The 18,116-nt window shown below is 45.3% G+C and overlaps 1 protein-coding gene across 1 annotated transcript in view; it reads right to left on the bottom strand.

The window, feature by feature from the left end:
• GPC6 (glypican 6) overlaps positions 1-18,116 on the bottom strand; it is a 1,216,347-nt gene that overhangs the window by 5,900 nt on the left and 1,192,331 nt on the right. Inside the window, exons 7-8 of the mRNA XM_068984623.1 lie at positions 14,483-14,619; positions 34-209 (exon numbers count right to left, since the gene is read on the bottom strand). Of these exons, the coding sequence (XP_068840724.1) occupies positions 34-209; positions 14,483-14,619 (313 nt within the window). The remainder of the gene's footprint in view (positions 1-33; positions 210-14,482; positions 14,620-18,116) is intronic.

Below are 18,116 nucleotides of genomic sequence, written 5' to 3'. Positions count from 1 at the left end.
CACTCTGGAGTGTGCCGATAAAGGCTATCTTACTTGTGTCCTGGAAGTTGACGTCATTGCCATTGTATGCGTTCTTCAGTTTGTTGGTCATCACTCGGAGAGCCATGATCTGTTGCCTGATGAACGTGTCGGGCCGCGTGATGTCCACGTCCACCTCTGGGTTGTTGATCTGGTTGGTCAGCCCGTCATTCATGATTTCAGGCAGGTACCTGGAGGGCACAGAGAGAGACCAGTTGGGGTGAGGCAGGAGCGACCTTGAAACCAGATTTTGTCACACTCTTTCTAACTGTGAACCCGAACGTCAGCAAAACCTGGGCTTGGTTTCCTGGAAAATAACGCTAAGCAGTGAAAACAAGGGATACGTTTTCCCAGAGAGAAAGATGTGGCTAAAATGGCTTCAGAGCTGTCTCTAAATGGCACTAAATTCTCATGTAGGTTTGCCTACAAATAAATGCTCCCCTGAGGACTTCCAGAAACTATTCCTTAAAATTAATTTGTCTTCCTCCATCCCAAGCGTTAAGATGGTTAAGTCAAGGACTTGACAGCTCACTCAGTGATCCTATGAATTTTGCTAGTAGGACCAGAACTTGTACATTATATATGACCTTAGAGGGTTCCTTTGTACGTGGGTGCTCTTCCTCAATTGAGGAGGTCTGATCCCAGGTTTTAATCAGAACAAACTTCTGGATACAAAAAACCATCTTTGGAAAGTTGGAGGAGCAACCAGTGATCACTGGAATATTTTAAGTGTCCATTAGGATTTTTAGTTTGTACTAGAATCTTGGGTCTAACTCGTCACTGAGTAGAAGAGTAAAATCTAATGTCAAATTTATATCACTGTTTTTTAAAACTTGTGATCATGTCAAATTGTCAGTCCTTCCAATGTCAACTGCTTAAGCTGCCCACGTGCATTTATACCAGCAGAGACTGAAGACCTTAGCAAAGTGCTCGCAGTGCCAGACTCCTTACTCTTGCGACCCGTCTGCTTTCTGCCCCTTTCCTCGTCTCACAAGGTTCTCACACATACTTCTTTCCTGTTTCCTGTGTCCCAAGTTGGAGTGCAGAGGGCTACAGCAGCTTCAGAATTCCTTGCCTCCCCTGACCCCCGTCTTTCCATCCTGCTGCTGCTGCTGCTAACTTGCTTCAGTCATGTCCGACTCTGTGCGACCCCATAAACGGCAGCCCACCAGGCTCCCCTGTCCCTGGGATTCTCCAGGCAAGAACACTGGAGTGGGTTGCCATTTCCTTCTCCAATGCATGAAAGTGAAAAGTGAAAGTGAAGTCCCTCAGTCGTGTCTGACTCTTCGCGACCCCATGGACTGCAGCCCACAAGGCTCCTCTGTCCATGGGATTTGCCAGGCAAGAGTACTGGAGTGGGGTGCCATTGTCTTCTCCGTCTTTCCATCCTAGCGCATCCTAAATGACCTGTCTGGCTAACCTTCACAAAATACTGCTTCTATCATGTCACGCTTCTGTCGCTAATCTCCATGGGGTGCTTACTAAATGCCAGTCATTGTGTTAAGCACTTTACCTGCATTACAAAAATTCGGTTTCCCAGCAGATCTAGGAGGTAGGTGCCATTTTATCCCCATTTTGTGTAATAGAAAATGGAGGCTTAGTTACTGTGCAGTCACAGAGCTAATGGATCTAACTTCAGAGCCCATGTGTCCAAACACTCCATCATATTGCCTGTTTGATCACAAACTCCAATTCACACTTTATGGCTCAGCACTCCAAGTTCATTTCTACCTCCTCTCTACTTTCTCAGGTTTCAATTCTCCTTTCAAGGGACACTCCTTGCCTTATGCAATCTTCCCCAGGGATTCATCTTATCTTTGCTGGCAATGTACTTTTCCATTTAAGTTCCAAATATCTTTAAAGACCCAGGTCAATCCTCATTTTCTCTTTAAGATGTTTTCCAGCTTTTAGGGACCTGCCCACTCTTTCCTGCTTCCCAGGTGGCACAGTGGTAAAGAATCTGCCTGCCAATGCAGGAGATTCGGGTTTGATCGTTGGGTGGGGAAGATGCCCTGGAGGAAGAAATGGCAACCTGCACCAGGATTCTTGTCTGGAAAATCTCATGGATGGAGGAGCCTGGAGGGCTACAGTCCACTGGGTCCCATAAAGTCGGACACGACTTAGTGACTTAGCATGCATTCCATTTTTTCCTAGGGCTTCCAAGTTTGGCAGGGTATTTTGGGCATTGCACCAAGTCATCTGCTGAGAGAGGGAGATGGGGCTGAAGGCCAGCCCAAATGCACCTGCAGGGCACCATTCACCATGCCTTTTTCTTTCCTTTCCTTTTCTTCTGTGGGAATCTTTTCAGTTTAGAAAATTACACTATACACCAAAGTAAAGACAATAGTGTAATGAACCCTTGCATACCCATCTGGGTGCTTTTTCCCCCTAATTCCTACAAAGGCACTATATTTGTCTGGGTCCTGGCAAGAAACAGATGGCACACCCAAAGGAGCAATAAAGAGAGTTAAAGAAGAGACAGTTTACAGAGGTGTGAACAGGGTTGAAGGAAGCCAGTGTGATGAAGAACCCTGGGGCTGGCAACAGCAGAACGGCCAGAAGGGATGGAGCTGTTATCAGAATGCACCGGCTCTGAAGCTACAGAATGTGGCCGGAAGATGCTGCAGCTGCCAAAGCAAGGTCCCTCAAGGAGGGAGCAGAGGGAATGATATCCTGACCTCTCCAGTCCCTCCTTCTGACCTCGGGCTGCTGCCTCTCATTGGCTGAACCCAACTGGAAGCCAGAAGGAAGGGCTATCCAGCTGATGTGGTATGTAATGTTCTTCTTTAGGACATAGACCAAGGTTGGAAGGATGAAGAGCAGATCTCAAGGAGGGCGGGGGGTGCCAGGACATCCAGCCCAGGCATCTGATGGACTGGTGGCAGCCCTGCCTAGTTGCTATCATTAGCATTCTTCAACTGCCTCTCCTGATGTGGCTTGAAAGCTGAAAAAAACTTCCCTTCCTCAGAGAAGGTGGGATGATATGAGAGAGTAGCATTGAAACATATACATGGAAAGCGAAAGTCGCTCAGTCGTGTCCAACTCTTTGAGACCCCATGGACTGTCCATGGAATTTTCCAGGCCAGAATACTAGAGTGGGTAGCCTTTCCCTTCCTCGGGGGATCTTCCCAACCCAGGGATCGAACCCAGGTCTCCTGCATTGCAGGTGGATTCTTTACCAACTGAGCCACAAGGGAAGCCCACTACCATATGTAAATGAATAGCCAGAGGGAGTCTGATGTATGGTGCAGGGAGCCCAAAGTCAGAGCTCTGCGGCAACTTAGATGAGTGGGATGGGGAAAGAGGTGGGAGGGAAGTTCTTGAGGGAGGGGACATATGTATTCCTAATGCTGATTCATGTTGTTTGTATGGGACTAACCATCACAGTATTATAAATTAATTATCCTCTAATTAAAATAAATATATAAAAATAAGAAATTTCCCCTTCCTCTATTTTGTCCTTCCTATGTACATATACTCATACAATATACTTGTGCTTAAAATTCTTCCCCTTCCTGCAGGTTATTTTGCAATTTTCCAAAACCAAAGGCTCTGTCCATCAGCCTCCAAAAGAAATAAAAACACACAAAGAAACTTTTATATTTAAGCCATTTTTCAGGCAATGAAATCTTATGCATGATGTATTTGTGCACGAACTGGTTTACCCATCCCCACCCAGGGACTGAACCTGGGTCTCCTGCCTTGCAGGCAGATTTTTTACCATCTGAGCCACCAGGGAAGCCCCATTTTACATCAGAGGTCTCCGAATAAGCTCCATGTCTTTATCCATATCTTGAACAACTGACATGATCATGAACATTCATGATGTTCATTGCATATTGAAAAATAAAACACACAGAGTGCACTTCAAATTCTGTTCCATAAAACTTCACTGTATTTACTGCCTTAAAAAAATGTCCTAATTGAAATGAAAAAGAGTCAGGGAACTATATTTATTTATTTTTATAGTAAAGTGTAACTTCTGTGCTGCCTTTTCATATATCTGGCATACCAATAAAACTTTGTTAGATTCTGAGAGTGTTTTCCTGATATACATTCTGAAATATGACATTGATTGACTATTACTGACATTCAATTATATGTGCCAGGTTTGGTGAGTTCTACGTAATCACTAAAGTGAAGTCGCTCAGTTGTGTCCGACTCTCTGCGACCCTGTGGACTGTAGCCCACCAGGCCCCTCCATCCATGGGATTCTCCAGGCAAGAATACCAGAGTGGGTTGCCATTTCCTTCTCCAGGGGATCTTCCTGACCCAGGGATCGAACCCAGGTCTCCTGCATTGCAGGCAGATGCTTTAACCTCTGAGCCACCAGGGAAGCCCAAAGCCCATTGAAATACACAACCCAAGGGTCGGCCAGCCTCTGCTGGCACAGAAGCAGAGGGGCTGAAAGGTGCTTATGGGCTCTGGTGTTGTCCCTTAACATTCTGAACAGTGATCCCTATGGCTGTACCTGTGCTGGGTCGGAGGAGGGCTTTGTTTCTTTCAGCTGCTGTGTGCATGGCCCAGCTCGCTGAGACTCATTTATCAGAAGCCGACTGCGATAGCTTACATGGAATGCTACCCTTGGGACTTTGAGCACACAGGAACAATACAAGACTGCCAAAGAAACCCAGCATCTAACTGTGTCTGCCGATGCTTAGCCACTTACAATAAAAGCAAGTAACAATGAGCCTATGTCCTTAAGACCCTTTCTTCCTTTCAGTGTATTCAAAGGGGAACTTTAGAGACTATATGGAAACTTACACCGAAAAACACAGTTGGAAAAGAAAATGGCTGTTTTGTCACCCCAGGGGCACATCTGAGGCCATATTTGTGGATGTCCAGAGTGCAGCCTGGGGGATCCCTGGAAGCCCAGTTCAGCACCAGCTCATTTATTTGTTGCCTCTCTTGTTTGATCTCTTTGTGCTGTGCGCTGTGCTTAGTCGGTCAGTCAAGTCTGACTCTCTGACCCCATGGACAGAGGAGCCTGACAGGCTGCAGTCCAGGGGGATTCTCTAGGTAAGAATTTTGGAGTGGGTTGCCCTGCCCTTCTCCAGGGGATCTTCCCAACCCAGGGATCGAACCCAGGTCTCCTGGGTTGCAAGCGGATTCTTGACCATCTGAGCCACTGGGGAAGCTATCCTGAAGAATGGATGCACCTTTGAGCCCATAATATTCTTCCCTTAATTTGATCTTGCACCAGCTCTTTGATGGGAGGGCATTTTTGTACCATCATGGTTCTGGGAGACATGGGAAGGGAGGAGAATGTTGCTACAGAGAGCCCAGGTTCTGAGGCTGGCTCCACATTTAACTGGGGCAGGGAAAGCCCAGAAATGACCAACTGGAGGGGTGTCACTATTTGCCACTACCTTGTGCTGTGGTGTGGAAAGTAAGTGGCATCCAGGAAGAGTCAAGCATAGCTTCCCCATTTTGTTACCCTTTATTTTCTAAGACCACATGTTGGGGCTAAATCATTGGCAGTTTGACAGAATTGCATATCTTCTCATCTGCTATGATCTCCTTGCTTGCATTCTCCCCATATCTACCTGTTGAAAACCTGATGCCCAAAGTGATAGGATTAGATGGAGAGGCATTTGGCTCTGCGCTCGTGATTGGGACTAGAGCCCTTATAAAGAAGGCCACACAGGGCTTCCCAGCCCCTCTGCCAGGTGAGAATATGATTAGAAGCCTTCCCAGAAGGGGTTCTGGTGGAGGATATTACTGTGGAGCTTGTGTGATGAGTGACTCAGCCAGCACAGCAGGCATGCTTGACCCAGGACGCTGTTGTCAGTGGGCTCGGGATGGATGGAGCATGGAGAAATATCAACTCCTGCTCAAGCTAGAGGGAACATAAAATGCCGCAGCACTATGGAAAACAGGATGGCAGCTCTTCAAAACAGTAAAAATAGAGCTACCATCTGATCCAGCAATTCCACGTCTGGGTATATATCCAAAAAAATTGCAAGCAAGGACTCAAATAGATATTTCTCTGTTGACAGCAGCATTATTTACAACAGCCAGAAGTGGAAGTGAACCAGGTGCCCAGTGACAGATGAATGCATAAGCAAAAAGTGGTGTATACATAAAATAATTCAGCCTTACAAAGGAAGAACGGGAACTCCCAGGTGGTCCAGTGGTTAGGACTCCATGCTTTTAACACCGAGGACTCAGGTTCAATCCCTGGTCAGGAACTAAGATCTGGTAAGTTTGGCAAACCACATGGCACAGCCAGAAAAAAAAAAAAATTCTGACATATGTTAACATGCCAACAGGGGAAGGATAAGATGGTTGGATGGCATCACTGGCTCAATGGACATGAGTTTGAGCAAGCTCTGGGAGATGGTGAAGGACAGGGAAGCCTGATGTGCTGCAGCCCATGGCATCACAAAGAGTCGGACACGACTGAGCGACTGAACAACAACAAAAACAACAACAACATGCCAACATGGATGAATCTTAAAGACATCATGCTAAGTGAAATAAGCTGATCACAGAGGGACAAATGTATAATTTCACTTATGTAAGGTACCTGGAATAGTCAAATTTGCACACATAAAGTAGAACGGTGGTGGCTGGGACTGGGGGTCGGGAAAGGAGGTGTGGGGAATTATTGTTTATGAGTGTGGAGCTTTAGCTGAGGAAGGTGAAGATTTTTGTGGATGGATGGCAGTGATGGGTGCACAATTCTGTGAATGTACTTAATGCCACTGAACTGGACACTTGAAAAATGGCAGAAATGTTAAAACCCATGTTATATATGTTTTACCACACTTTTAAAAAGCCTAACTTTTAAGTACCATTTTTCTAAAGTTCTTGAGAACTTTTCTATTTTTCCTTTCTCCATTTTTCTGGGCTGCTGCAAAGTGGTATTATTCAAAACATACTGTGACTTTAGGCTTTAAGTGGACTTATAAATTCTTGAAGACTTTTGAGCTGGAGTTGTCTGTGGCCTAGGTACTCCAAAGAGATGGGACACTGAGACATGGTCAAAGGCACAGAGGCTGACCCAGGACACCTGAGATCTCTCTGGAATCCAGCAGTGTGATTGTGGGCAACTAACTTAGCTACTATATATATATATATATATATATGTATATGTATATGTATATAATATGAAAAGTGAAAGTAGGAGTGTTAGTTGCTCAGTCAAGTTCGACTCTTGGCAACTCCATGGACTGTAGTCCACCAGGTTTCTCTGTCCATGGAATTCTCTAGGTAAGAATCCTGGAGTAGGTTGCCATTTCCTTCTCCAAGGTGTCTTTCTGACCCAGGGATTGAAACTGGGCCTCCTGCATTGCAGGCAGATTCTTTACCTACTGAATCACCAGGGAAGCCCATATATAGTATATATATATATATATACACACTATATATGTATATACATACTAAGTACTGTGTATATACATACATATATACACATATACATATATGCAGTACTATCCATATAATATAAAAGCCATCATATAAGGGATATAACTCTATGTACATATCTATACATATAATATTTACATCATTTGTTTCATAAGCTGCCATATTAAGTGAAGTGATATGAAATTGCTTGACAAATATAATACACTATACAATTGCAATGCCCCCTTATGAAAATTAAGTTGTTAACATGGCTCCCTCAAATGCTGAACCTGTTTCTTAGGAGGGCTGACAGCAGCAGAATTCCGAGCTTTAAAGCCTGGATTCATGGACAGAAGAGTGATTTGCTGTGGCTTTCCTCCAGCTGGAGGATGTGGGGCATGAAATGGCCTGGAACGCTCGGAGGACACACCGCTCATTGGTTGTGCCAGTGAACAGAAGCTAAACTCTTTGACTTGGCTTTCTAACTCATTGGCAGGAGCTGCCGACACCATCCTTTCTTGGTAGAACCGGAGACAGCAGACTCCTGGGCGGGCAGGAGGGAAGACCCACGAGCCAGGCCTCAGGCTGCCAAGCTGCCGACACAGCACGCGTCTTTCCTCCTGTCTGTAGCCACGCTTCTTATCACTTCCACACAGTGTCCCGCTCCCCCAAGGCAGTCAGCCTTTGTGGGGTCTTCCCTCCTGAACATCCCAGAGAAGGGAAGCGGGCTTTCAGCTATGCCAGCTTGGACAGTTGCCAGTTCTCATCCTAGACAGGCTTCCCACTTTCCCCAGGTGCTTGCCCGGCTGTGTATACTTCAAATTTTTTACAGTTCTTTCAAATGCAGCTGGACTGCTTTGGACATACCCTGCAATCAGACTAAGACAATACTCCAGATCTGCCAAGTTGCTGTCTCTGACACATTTCTCATCACCACGTACCATTTCGCCACTCTGCCAGCTGCTCACACGTACCCACTCATGACTTCCTAGTTTCTTTGCTTAGTCAATGCACTCAGTGGCTGCTGAGAGTGACTGACCTATTTTCTAGATTTTTCTACTTTTCCTATTTCCTACAATTTACTGTATTTACCTCCTGGCCTCAGGGAGGATTTCCTTGGGGGACACAGTTATTTCTATGAGGATCAGGTGCCTTAAAAGACAGCAAAGGCTCCTGGCAAAAGCTGTGTTACCAACGGATCCAATTAATCCTTGTCTCCCGGCTGGCCTCTTGATGGCCTCCTTCTGGAAAACATCTTAAGGAAAAGACAGTGCTGGCTAAATACTAGCTGACAAGGAACGGAACCAGGAAGCTGTTTTGCCAACTTTAAAGGGAGAGAAGAGAGTCTGGCTATAACTAACTCTAGAAACCCTGAAGACTCTGAGATTGTCTATGTTCTGTCCTGAGATCCATAGGCTTTGGGGACCTGCCTCAGACTGGATTGCATCGCCTTTCTCCTGCACCATCCCATCATCTTCTACATTCCCTGTTTCTTTTTAACTTCTGTGAGCTTAGAAAAAGGATCCCCGTGAAGAGAACACACTCCTCATGAAAGATACAGGTGATGTGAATTCAACATGGTTATATCAGTTGGGTCATTTGTAGAGACATAAATGAGCCTAGAGTGAAGTTAAGTCAGAAAGAGAAAAACAAGTATCATATATTAATGCATATATGGGGAATCTAGAAAAAAAATGGTACAGATAAGACTATTTCCAGGGCAGGAATGGAGACACAGATGTGGAGAATGGATGTGTGGACGTGGGGCGGAGGATGAATTGGGAAACTGGGATTGACCTACGTGCACGTGTGTGCCAAGTTACTTCAATCGTGTCTGACTATTTGCGACCCTGAGGACTGTAGCTCACCAGGTTCCCCTGTCCATGGGATTCTCAAGGCAAGAAAACTGGAGTGGGTTGCCATGCTCTCCTCCAGGGGATCTACCCGGCCCAGGGATCGAACCTGCATCTCTTATGTCTGCTGCACTGGCAGGTGGGTTCTTCACTGCTAGTACCACTTGGGAAGCCCTGTAGACAATTTTTGTGTCCTGCTAAGATCCACAGATTGAAGCCCTGAACCTCAGTGTGATGGGATTGGGAGGTGGGGTCTTGGGGAGGTAATTAGGTCATGAAGGTGAAGCCCCTATGATGGCATTAGTGCCCTTACAAGAAGAGGAAGAGACCAGAGCCCTCTCTCTCTGCCACCTGAGGGCACAGCTCAGAACAACTGCTCAGAAGTGGGCTCTTATTAGAACCCAGCCTTGTTGACTTCTAGCCTCCAGACTATGAGAAAATAAAATTTTGCTTAAGGTCTCCAGTCTATGGCAGCATTGTTATATCAGCATGAGCTAGGAGAAGGAAATGGCAACCCACTCCAGTGTTCTTGCCTGGAGAATCCCAGGGACAGCGGAGCCTGGTGGGCTGCCGTCTATGGGGTCGCACAGAGTTGGACATGACTGTAGCAACTTAGCAGCAGCAGCAGCAGCAGGACACTAACTGAATGCAGTACTGACCAGGGATTCAAAGCATCCATCCTTGGCCCCCAAGGGCATCTCATGAGAGACCAGAGGTTTGTGCAGACAGTATCCTGTCTTGAGAAGGCTGTGCTGCATTTCCAAGTCAAAATTCCCTCTTGATGCACTTGTGAAGCTTAAGCAATTTGTTGTCGAGATGACTTTAACCTGGCTCGGGCTCAGCTATCTTTAGTGCGTGATGTTCCAAATGAACCACGCGACCTGCCTAATCTAGTTGCTGTTGCCATTTGTAATAGAAGAAAAAGCCCATTAAAGGAAACATCAAGGGTATCCTTGGAGGTGAAGAGAAAACAGCAAATCGTAACATGTTCCCCAAGGCTTGTGCGTGAACTGAAAAAAGGGAATATCTTACATATTAATAGGAACTTAAAGGAGGCCTGCCGAGATGAAACACGGGACTATGTGAATCTGAATATCAGATCGACAACGAATCCTTAGTGTAAGTGTGTTCCCCTTGGTGTCTGCTTCTCTTAGGTGCCAAAGCTGGCAACTCTGCCTTTGAACCCTGCTACTCAAAATGGAATCCTTGGACCAGAAATCCCTGCTTCCCTGGGAAACGTATTAAAAACATAGAATTCAGTTCCATCACAGACTTATTGAATCAGAATCTGCATTTTTTAACAACCCCCACCCCCAGATTTTAGCCTGTCCTTTTGAGAGGTGCTGCTTTAGAGGTTACCAGCTATTCTCACAGACATTATTGCATTGGTCTTTAGAACTGTCCCAACAGGGTGGCAAGGGAAGGAGAAGCAGGGGAGGACCTTTCCTGACCACCTGGTCCTGTTGTCAGAATGGAGGTTTCCATGCTGACAGGGTCATGGGCGTGCCCACAATCTCCTCCCATCAGAGGGCACACTCTCCTCCTTCTACCTTACCTTCTGTTTCCAGACCTGCTGGGCTACTGAAGTACACTGAGATCTGCCAGAGATGGATGAAGGTGAGAGCAGGAATGAAGATGGGCCCATGTTCTAGGGGAGACACTGCTCATACATCCTTGACCATCAACTCAACACAGCAGCTCTTACCCTGCAGTTGCCATAGCAGCCACATCCGTGTGCATCCTGTTTTGTGTCAAAGTCATCACCAGTTTTAACAGGCGATATTCATTTTGTAACAGCTATTATAAAACAATACATACTGGGGGAAAACAATACATACTTGGGGACACAGAGCGACATATCTATTGTAGGAGGCATTTTGACTTTGGAAATGTTAACATATGAAATGGACATGCTTCTGAATCAAGGAGGTACAGTAGAGAGCTTAGAGCAGCATTTAGAAAGCAATCAGGAGAAAAATGGGTGATGGCAGACAAGTCTGAGCAAGTAATTAGGATAAAAGGGCTGCAGAGACTGTGGCTAAAGGAATTGGAAGGATAAAATATTGTACAAAGAGGAAGAAATATCTAGGTTACCAGCAGCCTCATCTCACAGGCCTGAGTTTTAAAACTCCAGACAATTTCTATCAATGCTAGTAAACATTGCTGTTCCACACTTGATAGATATTTTTTGAAATAAAAGTTTTGTTTCTTTTATTTCACAGGGTGACAAGAATAATCTTTCTTTCTTTCTTTTCTTTTTTTTTTTACAAGCATTCTTAAACATTTCAGAAGGCGTTTCATTTGAAAGTCCATACTTCAAAAATAGGGAAAAAATACCTTGTCTGCATTACAAATAGATTTTTCAACTTACAAAATAGTTCAGTGGAATTTTTTTTTTTAGTGACAACTTCTCTGCTGTGTTCCTAGATCAATTAATATTTGGATGAGAAGAAAGTTTTAATTAAATTTAATCCAACAAGTCTGTATTGGTTATCTACTTACAATGTTATTAAATATAAAGTTATAATATTAAGAGTTCATTATAGTGGAAGAAGTAAAAAGAGAACTAAGAAAACCATGTGAAATTATAACTTTTCAATGGAAGTATAACTTGAGTCACAAATATTTGCCAGTATTATCTTTTTATTAATACATTGGGTTAAAGTCTGGAATATTCCTGCAAATGACTTTATTGTATTAAATTTGATGATTTCCCTCACCTGCATAAAACCCCCTAATGGCTTCTCATGGACTCAGGATAAAATTCAAATTTCATCCCTGAGCACTGAGCAGGTGTCTCCTGACTATGTGGTCCTTTCCCAACCCACAGTCCAACAGGAGGGTACTCAAAGTTCCAAAGTCCACTGTCCTGTCTCCAGTCGCTGTGCCTTTTCACGTGTTGACAGACACCACTGCCGTCACATAGTACTTAACTGACAGAGCCTTGCACAGCGCCTGGGCTGAGGGTGTGCTTAATAAGATTGCTGATGGACTGAATGAACGAAAGAGCAAAGAATCTACTTCATTTGTTCTCCTAGCCCAGGGATGACAGTATATATCTGTCACTTGTTTTAGAGTCAGGGTATTGAAGTGAAATGGCTTCTCACGTGGCTCAGTGGTAAAGAATTTGCCTGCAATGCAAATTGTGAGATCAAATGTGAGTTTCATCCCTAGGTCGGGAAGATACCATGGAGAAGAAAATGGCAGCCTGCTCCAGTATTCTTGCCTAGGAAATTCCATGGACAGAGAAGCTTGGCAGTCTACAGTCTAGGGGGTTGCAAAGAGTTGGACAGGACTTAGCGACTAAACAACAACAACCGCAGTGAAAAGAATACTCTCTAGGGTTTGGGAGATGTCAGCTTTCACCTTAGTTCATCGGCTACCCTTAGACTAATGGTTTACCCTGTCTAGATTCCTGACTGCATAATGAGGAACTTGGCTGAACCATCCCAGGCTCTTCTCGCTCTGACTTCATGGTCTTTATCTTCCCCATTCATTTTCTTGATGGAATGTAGTCCCCTCCCCAGTCCTTGCAGCAAACCTTTCTTTATATTTCTTCCGTAAGAATTTACAGGGCCTTCCCTGGTGGTCCAGTGGTTAAGAATTCACTTTCCAATGCAGGGGATGCCGGTTTGATCCCCAGTCAGGAAACTAAGATGCCACATGCTGAGGGGCAGCTAAACCCCCTTGCTGCAACCACTGAGCCTGCATGCCCTGGGCCCCCCGCGCTACAACCAGAAAAGCCCGCGTACTGCAATGAAGACCCAGCGCAGCCAAAATAAAAAAAATAATAATAAAAAAAATTGCACACATGCTAATATCCAGTAACCTGTGTAATCTCCATGGGAATGCAGTTCAAAACACAGCCGCCGTTTTACCCAAGGCTAAAAGGTAAACACAGATGGGCAATGGAGCAGCTTGAAAAATCAACCACTTTATTCATTAGGCCATCTGGTCATCCTTTACAGTATCTTTCTGTACAGTCATTAGGAAAAGACACATAAGAAGCTGTTAATTCATACCCGAATTTGCTGGCCCAAGGTCCCCTTCACAGAAGACTGGAAACTGCTAAGTTACTAAGTATTTTTGAGGGGCAGCACTGTTGATACTGCAAAAAGCGTTTGGTACCCTCATAATTTAAGACTGTCACATGGATATTTGGGGGGTAACTTGAAATGACTGCAGTTCTTTCAACAGCGTTCTTGTTTTCCTCTTGCTAATCTCTCTCTAGGGTGGCTAATAATACCATTACCAATAGAAGCTAAAAATGCAACTCAGCAGTGTAAGAAATTATACCCAATGAGCACTTCACTAGCACCCCTGCCTCCTGCAGCTTGGTCTGAACTTAATATCCATGAATCTTCTTGTTCTCTTTTCATCACAGCTGTTTCATATGCTCAAAAATGCCCAAGAAGGCCCCAGAACAGACCCCTTCTTTTAGCTCTTCCACCTGCCTGTTGATCCCCAAAGATTCCTTGAATCCAGTTTACCAGCTGCTTTGCTCACCTGCATCCCTGCTGAGGAGGCTTTGGGCGGACTCCTCTCCTGGTGTCTGCCCTGCCTGCCAACTCCCAGCCAGTTCTCCCGCCCAACTTCTCCACCCTATGACAACTCAGGCCAAGCCCATTTCTGGGCTGAATCAAGAAAGTCAGAAACTCCATACCAAGGGGCAGTAGCCTTGGGCAGCAGAGCAGAGGAGAACAGAGCCATCTCTCAGCAGGAGATTCCAACGGGTCTTTCTAAGGCACCAGACTTATGAGAATGCTTTCCTCATTGTCTGTTATTTTCGTTTTCCCTTACCCTTCGAATCAGACTTCGGTATTTTCTTTTTCTCCCAGGGTGAAAAAAATTACAGTTGAATGTTCACTTCCTGTTTAACTTGTAATGGAAAAAAACCCCAGTAAGCTGTGCAAATTTAACTATGGATAAAAATAGCTCCGCTACCTTAAAGTCATTAAGAGAACATAAAAAGCTCTTTGTGATCTCAAGATATCCGTAACCTGGCATCTGTCACCAACCCTCTGTCCTCATCCAGAGGGGAGGCATGCAGAACAAGGATTCCACGCTTAATGGCACCTTGAGAGTAAGCGCTCCCAGGTGCCCATCAAACCTGTCACTCTGAACAGCTGTCGCTAAGTGACGACTTGTCGCTCCACCCTCCGCTGGTTTTTGCATAAACAGGTCTGCAGCATTGTGCCAGGAGAGCCTTCCAGGACTGGATGTGCAGTATCCCTTCCGCAAGAACAGCAAGCCACCCTCACCTGGCTTTGCTGTGTCCATTCCAACATTCCTCTTCGTTGGACGTGCCAGCTGTCACGCTCTCGTCCTTGCAGATGGTGTAGGGCAATGTTGACCAGACCTTTTTAGAGAGCTTCAGTTTCTCTTTTATGTCTGTGACCTGATCAAGAAAGCAAGGAAAGAGAGTGAACATTCTCGCTGGGCATCATCCGTTTCTACACCAGGACACAGCGCAGGGGAAGGTTAGAGTCCATGATGGGACGAGCACAGATTCCTCATCAGCTTTAAGAGAGAACCCATCCTGTAGGACTTATTGCCCAGGAAAGCCTCACTTCCTCCTTCCTCCACTTCCCTCTAGCTTCTGGCAGAGGGTTCTCAGATAATTGACTCTTGGTTTTCCATTTTTTTCTGCCCTCCCATCCTTTGAAGTAAAAACTTATGAGGCATCTCAACTGGCTTTGGGTCCCCCTCCAGCTGGGAGAAATAGGGGTTCCCTATTGCAAACACCCTCAATCTGATCTTCAGGATTCATTTGCCTGGATGTCAGATAAACACACCTAAGGGATGAAAAAAGAGATACAAGGTGTTCCCCAAAGGTCTACTCGTTACTGCAAGAAATGAGTACAGTCACTAATTCAGCCGCTGGTGACCCTTGCTCTTGACCAGCGGACAGGCCCATAGAGTACACTCTTGGACGATGAGGAGCACCCTAAACCCACTTTAAAATCTCTAGCAGCAGAGACAAGAGTCATTCTGAATACGAGTAAATGTAAAATCCACAGTCCTGTGGATGGATGGCTGGGAGGAGCTTGGTACCAGCAACTTTAGGGCTTTCAGGCTCAGCTGTGACTTTTTGTCTGTCGAAAGTGTAGGACAGGGATTCAGTGCCATTTTGGCTCCACAATAAGAACTGAGGTTCATGCAGTCACACCATGATGTTCTACTCTGTCTATAAGAACATGGGGAAAATCTATGGATGGTGGAAATGCCACTGTTATAGGTCGAATTATGTCCTGTAATATTCAAATGCTCAAGTCCTAACCCTCAGAACCTCAAGCATATGACCTTATTTGGATCTGGGGTCTTTACAGAGGTAAGGAAAGGTAAAATGAGGTCATTAGTTGGCACTAATACAATAGCACCGGTGTCCTTATACAAAGGCGGGCTTTGACCACAGGGGTGTGCACGGAAGCAAGACAATGTGAAGAGACACAGGAAGAAAACATTCGTCTACAGGCCTAGGAGAGAAACCTGGACAAAATCCTACCCTCACAGCCCTCAGAAGCAGCCAACCCTGTTGACACTTTGATTTTCGACTTCTGGCCTCCAGAACTATGAGACCACACATTTCTGTGGTTTAAGCCACCCACACCTCATTGTGACAGCCTGGCAGACCTATACAGCATCCTAGAAGGGAGGACCATTCACACTTGCGATCAGTGGCCTTCGGAAACAAAGTATTCTGTGTTTACTGTGGATGCAGTACAGATCTGAGAAAACACTTCAATGATCTGTTGTCAGGTGTAAGAGGAAACACAAAAAAATAAAAGAGCATTTCATGTTGTCCCGAGTTATATTTCTCAGTAGTCCCAGAACTGTACAGTTTTTGGTCCTTGCTTATTTGTGATTCTGATGATGACAGAGATTTCAGCCCTGGGAAATGTCTGTTCACCAGTCAGGTATGGAAGATGACCGGAATGTTGAACCTAAGACCTTGATACATATCCTTGAATGATGTGATGTTATTTTTGTTTCAGAGCATAAAAAAAAAAATCTGCAAGTGATGAAATTCCAAAGAGTAGCTTATACTCAGTAAATCTTAGGGTAGCTTAAAAACTACACTCTCTGATTTCCTCCACTGGTACTGACTTTGATCCATAGACTGCCCCCTTGGCCCTCCTTCCAGCCAATCTAACTGCCTAAAAAGTGTTAGCCACTTAGTTGTATCTGACTCTTTGCTATAGACCCCAGGCAGACTATAGCCTGCCAGATTCCTCTGTCCATGAAATTCTCCAGGCAAGAATACTGGAGTGGGTAGCCATGCCCTCCTCCAGAAGATCTTCAAAACCCAGGGGTGAAACCTGGGTCTTCTAATTGCAGACAGATTTTTTTACTGTCTGAACCACCAGGGAAGCCCCTCTGACTGGCTAAAGGGACTGCAGGGATGCTAGTCCTTTTCTGCTCACCATTTTAGCACAAATGTATATGCATATTGTCATTGGTTTTTAAAATTTTTTTGTTTTAAATATGTGTAGTCATTTCTGTCCAGCCATAGGTAGATGGACACTCTCTGTTTAACAACTATTCAAAAAACTTCAAATCCCTGAAACCTCAACTAGGAAATGTTGAAAGTATGACAGAAAAATCACCATTCTGCAGCCATCTCATAGTAATAACTGATCTCAGTGAGCATCATCAATAGATTCTGTTGTGAGTTGAATTGTGTCCACCCTAAAAGATGGATTCTGCTCACCAGTACCTGTGAATGTGAACTTAACCTTATTTGGAAATAAAATCTTTGTAGATGATCAAGTTAAAATGGGGTCATTAGGGTGGGCCCTAATCCAAAATGACTTCGTTCTTATCTAAAAGGGAGATTTAGATACAGAGATACCCACAGGGAGGAAGCCCTGTGGAGAGGAAGGCAGAGATTGGGATAATGCTTCTATAAGCCAAGAAACACCAGCGACTGCCAGTGAGCCACCCGAAGACAGGGGACAGGGCTGGGACAGACTCTCCCTCTTGGAAAGGAACAGCCCTGCTGACACTGGGGTCTCAGACCTCCAGCCTCCAGCCTGTGAAAAATTCAGTTTCTTTTATTGTAAGCCACCCAGTTGGTGATTATGCAGTCCTCGCCAACTAGCACAAGTGCAAAGAATACTGGGTAAAAGTTTGATGGGGAACAGGATATTTACACAATCTCAGAGCATCCCCTGCTGCTGCTGCTGCTGCTGCTGCTGCTAAGTCGCTTCAGTCATGTCCGACTCTGTGCGACCCCATAGACGGCAGCCCACCAGGCTCCCCCGTCCCTGGGATTCTCCAGGCAAGAACCCTGGAGTTGGTTGCCATTTCCTTCGCCAGTGCATGAAAGTGAAAAGTGAAAGTGAAGTCGCTCAGTCGTGTCCGACTCCTAGCGACCCCATGGACTGCAGCCTACCAGGCTCCTCTGTCCATGGGATTTGCCAGGCAAGAGTACTGCAGTGGGTTGCCATTGCCTTCTCTGCAGAGCATCCCCTGGACCTTCCCGAATGGCTCAGTGGTAAAGAATCTGCCTGCCAATGCAGGAGACATGGGTTCAATCCCTGGGTCGGGAAGATCCCCTGAAGAAGGAAATGGCAACCTACTCCAGTATTCTTGCCTGGAAAAACTCATGGACAGAGGAGCCTGGCAGGCTACAGTTCATGGCAGTGTCACAAAAGAGTCAGACACAGCTGAGTAACTAAACAACAACAACAAAGCATTTCCTACAGATTGCTTATTATTATTAGAGGACTACTGGTCACCACTCTACAGGGCAGAAACCTGGCAGCCCCCAACTTGACCAAGTGATCAGTCATGGCACAGCTTGGTGCTGGGTACCTCCAGGTATGATGGGGCAGTATCAAAACATCACTTATGCAACAAAAATTCATAACCTCAATCCAATCATGAGGACAC

The sequence above is a fragment of the Capricornis sumatraensis genome, chromosome 12 (genome assembly GCF_032405125.1).
Source record: "Capricornis sumatraensis isolate serow.1 chromosome 12, serow.2, whole genome shotgun sequence".
NCBI classification, from domain to species: domain Eukaryota; kingdom Metazoa; phylum Chordata; class Mammalia; order Artiodactyla; family Bovidae; genus Capricornis; species Capricornis sumatraensis.
The sequence above is the reverse complement of the archived record's forward strand: the minus strand, read 5'-3'. Positions and strand labels throughout refer to the sequence as shown.